At 33.8% G+C, this 4,837-nt stretch overlaps 1 protein-coding gene across 1 annotated transcript; it reads right to left on the bottom strand.

The window, feature by feature from the left end:
- Positions 1 to 3,100: 3,100 nt before the first annotated feature.
- Positions 3,101 to 4,004, bottom strand: LOC120175170 (uncharacterized mitochondrial protein AtMg00240-like). Its single transcript, XM_039181859.1, has 2 exons — positions 3,795 to 4,004; positions 3,101 to 3,361 (listed from the first exon to the last, which is right to left on the bottom strand). The coding sequence occupies exons 1-2, from the start codon at positions 4,002 to 4,004 to the stop codon at positions 3,101 to 3,103; spliced, it is 471 nt and encodes a 156-aa protein (XP_039037790.1).
- Positions 4,005 to 4,837: the final 833 nt, after the last annotated feature.

A 4,837-nucleotide genomic window follows, 5' to 3' on the forward strand; every position in this document is an offset into this window, starting at 1 on the left:
AAAGAAAAAAAAATCAAAGACAATGAAGCGAGGGATTTATTATTATAATTCAAGAGAAGAAAAGCAAAGGAACAAGATTAGGGTTTGAGTGGTGTAGTGTTAAAGAGAGCAGTGCAGTGTCATTTTCATGGTACAGGTTTTTCTTTTCTTTTCAGAGTGCGTCAGTACTGTGTTTCTGATATGGGCATGTATTTCCGTGGGGATTATTTCAATTAAGACCAAATTTCTGCAACCTGGAGTTACTTTGAAATGGAAAGTAAACTACTTTTTCTTTTACCGTGCGTTAATGGATAACAATAGAGTAAATCTATATACGGTAATATTACATAGTTTAAGCCATTCCACTCTAGGAAGGCCTCATCATGACTTCATGTCGTTGAATTTTAGAAAAAAGATAATGTGGTTTTGTTTACATATGTTGCAGGCTTAAAGCAAGTAATGGACTATACTAGGAGCGACGTTTTCCTATTGAATGGCACATAATTTTGCATTAGCGTGTATGGGAGACATATATATATATATAAAAGTTATGATTCATTTACATGGTGTAAAACTCTTTTGGTTTTATATAGATTTAAGATCGTTGGATGAGTGAAAATAGACATTTAAGATTAACAATAAAAAAATATAAATATACTCAATGAAAAGCCAATGAGTTATCTCCTTAGTCTATTTTCATTTATCCAACAATCATAAATCAATATAAAAAAATTGACATTGTGTAAGTGAATTCTAGATCATATATATATAGGGCATGATCCACTTACATAGTATAAAACTTTTTAGTTTTACATGTTTTTTGAATCGTTTGATGAGAAAAAAAGACGACTGAGATTTACCGTAAGAAATGAGAAGATATTCACAGGAAAAAATCAAAATAAATAGATAATATTAGCTAGAGTTGGCATCAGGTAGGATTGGGTCAGATATTTTTGTTAACCATACCTGATTCGAAAAATTAAAGACCTATTTTTCATAGTATAAATCTGATCCAACCCAACTTGATATAAATTAAGGACCTAATTAAAAAATAATAGAAAGAGAAGGTATAATAGCAATTATCCATAAATTATATGAAAATTACATAATTACCCTTAGGTCGGGTAGGGTCAGAAGTTTTCTCCCTCCACCTGAACCCAACCCAACCTCACCCTTATATAAAATATGGCCGACCCCATCCAAATTTGATTTTTTTTAAAAGTATGACCTTATCAGATTGGATCAGATGTGAATCCACCGGTTTCAGGTTAAATTTTCATCTCTAGTCTTAGATGTTTATTTTCACTCATCCAACGATCTTAAAAACTATATAAAACTTAAAAGTTTTACACAATGTAAGTGAATTCTAACCCTATATTAGACATGATCTACTTACACAAAATAATTTTTTTTTAAAACATTTTTTAAGATAGTTAAATGAAGCTGGGAGAGAAATAGAGAGCGAATAGAAATTCTAGGATTGGGATATGAGTTTTATTGGCGTTGTTTTTGTTTTTGTCGGTCATAATCAAAATCGAGGGTTAACATAATAAGACCTAACATGAGATTTGGAGTAAATGAGCCTTTAAGCCATTGTTTTATAAAAATATGATAAGATTCAATGAAAATTTTGTAATAACTTTTAAAAACTAATGACTATTTTACAATTTTAAAAGTTCAATGCTCAAAACTATCGTTTGAGCTTAGATGGATGAGTTTTGATGTACTTTATCCTATATTTTCTGGGGTATACTAGTCGGTTCATGTCGTTTCCATTGGACTGTATCAAGCCTGCAATGCAACCCTACTTCCCAAAGCTGCAGCAGCTTCAGGTCTTCACCGCACGCAATTGCCCAAATGAAAGACAAATAAGATCATTGCAAAACTTTCAAACCCATTTTCTTGTTTAATTTTCCGATCCCACCTGTACATCCTTATATTTTTTACCGAAAATCGCGTACCTATAAATTTTTAATTTATTAACCACGTACACACACCTTACAGACGTAACTATTTGAACCTAAATAGGTTCGACATAAATAATAATTAAATAGGTTCAACATGAATAATAATTAAATCTCACAACACATGTGTAAGTGATCCATTGTATAAATAGAGATAAACTGTGATCCACAAAAACCCATGGCCTGAAATTGAAATTGGCTAATCTATATCTCTATACCGGGACATATGTATAATCTATATAAAATACAAGAAAAATATTTAAAATGTAAAAGAATTTAAAATTTATAGGATACAACCAGTACCTCCTCTGTCCATCCTATATATTATTATTATTATTATATGCTAACCTATATATAGTTTTTACTCTCTTTTTTTACGTAGAAATCTATGTTTTTATTAGCCCTTTGTTTCTGGGACCCCACCCCTATCCGTATCCAACTAAGCTAAGACACATTGCATTTATAGGCCTCATATGACTTTAACTACCAAGTACCACTATTTAACCACCCTCTGCAAGGCCCCCCACCCCCCCTAAGGGCTCCACTTTTCCTTTTGCACTCATCATCATCATCATGCATTCATAATATACACAAACATAAGCCACCAAAGAGAAAATCCATCGACCATGAATTCAGTGTCCCACTCCCCCCACCGATTTCTGTTGAGAGTGATATTTTCAATGTATTTCATCATATTTTCATTCAATGAATCTGTAGTTTATATATAAATTATCTACCCTTAATTGACTAACAAATTCAACGAACCAATTACAAAACTGCTCTAACTAATTACAAGCTGTTTATTAACTAATTAATATTTCTACACTCCTCAAGTTGGAGGTTGGAAAATATCTTTCAACCCCAACTTGGAAGTTAAGTATTCATGTTGTTGAATTCCCGGGGCTTTTGTCATCACATCCGCCAACTGATCTGAAGATGGTACATAATCTGCTTGAATGAGGCATGATTATATCTTTTCACGCACAAAATGACAGTCTATTTCTATGTTCTTTGTAATCTCATAAAACATAGGATTTGCTGCAATTAGTAAGGTTGTTTTATTGTCACATAGTAGCTTGGCTGGTGGCAATTCTTCCACTCCTAATTCCTTCAGTAAACCATTCAACCAAACTATTTCTGTTGTAGTAGAAGCCATGTTAATTTATGTACTCAGCTTCTGCTGAAGACCTTGTTATTATGCCTTGTTTCTTTGTCTTCCATGAAATCAATGAACTTCCAAGCATAATACAGAAACCAAACACTGATTCTCTTGACATGGGGCAAGCTGCCCAATCTGAATCACAGTAAGCAGTGAGCCTGCATTCACTTGTTGAATCCAACAAAATTTTCTTCCCTGGATTTTGTTTGTTGTATCGAACAATTATGATTACAGCTTCTTGATGAGAATTCTTCGGTTGCTGCATGAATTGACTCAAATGGTGTACTACAAATGTTATGTCTAGTCTTGTGTGAGTTAAATAAAGTAGCCTTCCTATTAGCCTTGAAAAGATACCTTGTCTTATAACTACTCATCATCAGGTTGTGATAGACTTTCATCAAATTCTACTATTGTAAGCCTTTTATTTTGCTACAATGGTGTACAAGCAGGTTTAGCTTCCCCTAATCCCATATCTTTTGTCAGTTCCATTGCATACTTTTGTTGATTCAACAGAATACATTCTTGGATTTAAGCACTTCAAAACCCATAAAATACTTTAAATCTTCTAAATATTTCATCTTGAAATTCTAATTTAGAATCCTTTTTAATTCCCTAATTAGTGACTCATCATTCCCCGTAATCAGCAAGTCATCTACATATACAAGTATTATAACAATTTTGGTTCCTTGCACCTTTGTGAAGAGAGAATAATCATGCTTGCTTTGCTGATACCCAACAGAAATCAAAGCCTTAGTTAATTTAATGTTCCATTTTCTGGAGGCATACAATGACTTTTGCAGCCTGCAAACCTTAGGCTCCCCCTGGCTGCAAAATCTAGTTGTCAGCTCCATGTAGACTTCTTCAACCAAATCTCCTTGTAAGAAGACATTATAGACACCCATTTGGTGAAGTCTCCAACGAAAATGGAAGCAATTGCAAGAGTAGTCCGAACAGTAACTCTCTTGACTCTCTTGACCACAAGAGAAAAGGTGTAAAAAAATACACTCATTCCTTTTGACTATAGACCTTTGTTACCAGATGAGCTTTATATTGCTCCATTTCACCAGAGGCTTTTTATTTAATTCGATATACCCATATGCAGCCAATGGGTACTTTTCCCGGAGGCAGACTGACCAAGTGTTATTGGACTCCGGGGCCTGAATTTCCTCATTCATAGCTTGGACCCAAGCATGATTCTTAATAGCTTTAAAGTAAGTTTTTTGGTTCAACAAGAACTAAATTATAAGGAAAAGTTGTGTAGAGATAGGTAAATGGGAAAAAGAAATATTTTGAGTAATGGGATACTGACCTGGGAGAGAAAAGGATTGGCAAGAGCAAATGAAATCATTTAACCAATTTGGCTGTTTAGAAACTTTACTAGACTTTCGAGCGAGAACAATAGGAACAATGATAGTTGGTTGAGATGAGCATGAAGGGGATGCACTTGTTGAAACAGGAAAATGTGAGATAGATTGTGAAGGCGAAGGTGGAGTAACATGATCAACATTTGAGTCAGGTTATTTGATTAAAACAGGATCAATATTTGAGGGATGAACTAGAACAGAGGTTCAAACTAGGGCAGAGGTATGAACATGATCAAGGATAAAAAAATATGGATCAGGAAAGTGAAGCTGTGAAGGAAAAATTGGTGAATTAGATGTAGGATGCTAGAAAGGAAACTCATCCTCATGAAACTTAACATACCTATGAACAAAAAACTGTTTGAATTCCAAAT

This window comes from Hibiscus syriacus, unplaced genomic scaffold, assembly GCF_006381635.1.
Source record: "Hibiscus syriacus cultivar Baekdansim isolate YM2019G1 unplaced genomic scaffold, ASM638163v2 tig00112159_pilon, whole genome shotgun sequence".
In the NCBI taxonomy this organism is placed as follows: Eukaryota; Viridiplantae; Streptophyta; class Magnoliopsida; order Malvales; family Malvaceae; genus Hibiscus; species Hibiscus syriacus.

What these genes read in the sequence shown, in the direction of transcription:
- LOC120175170 (XM_039181859.1), bottom strand. Translation starts at nt 4,004, where the DNA reads ATGGGTGTCTATAATGTCTTCTTACAAGGAGATTTGGTTGAAGAAGTC. An exon ending in ATTATTCTCTCTTCACAAAG is followed by an intron (nt 3,362 to 3,794) that starts GTGCAAGGAACC and finishes CAATTCATGCAG; the next exon opens with CAACCGAAGAATTCTCATCA.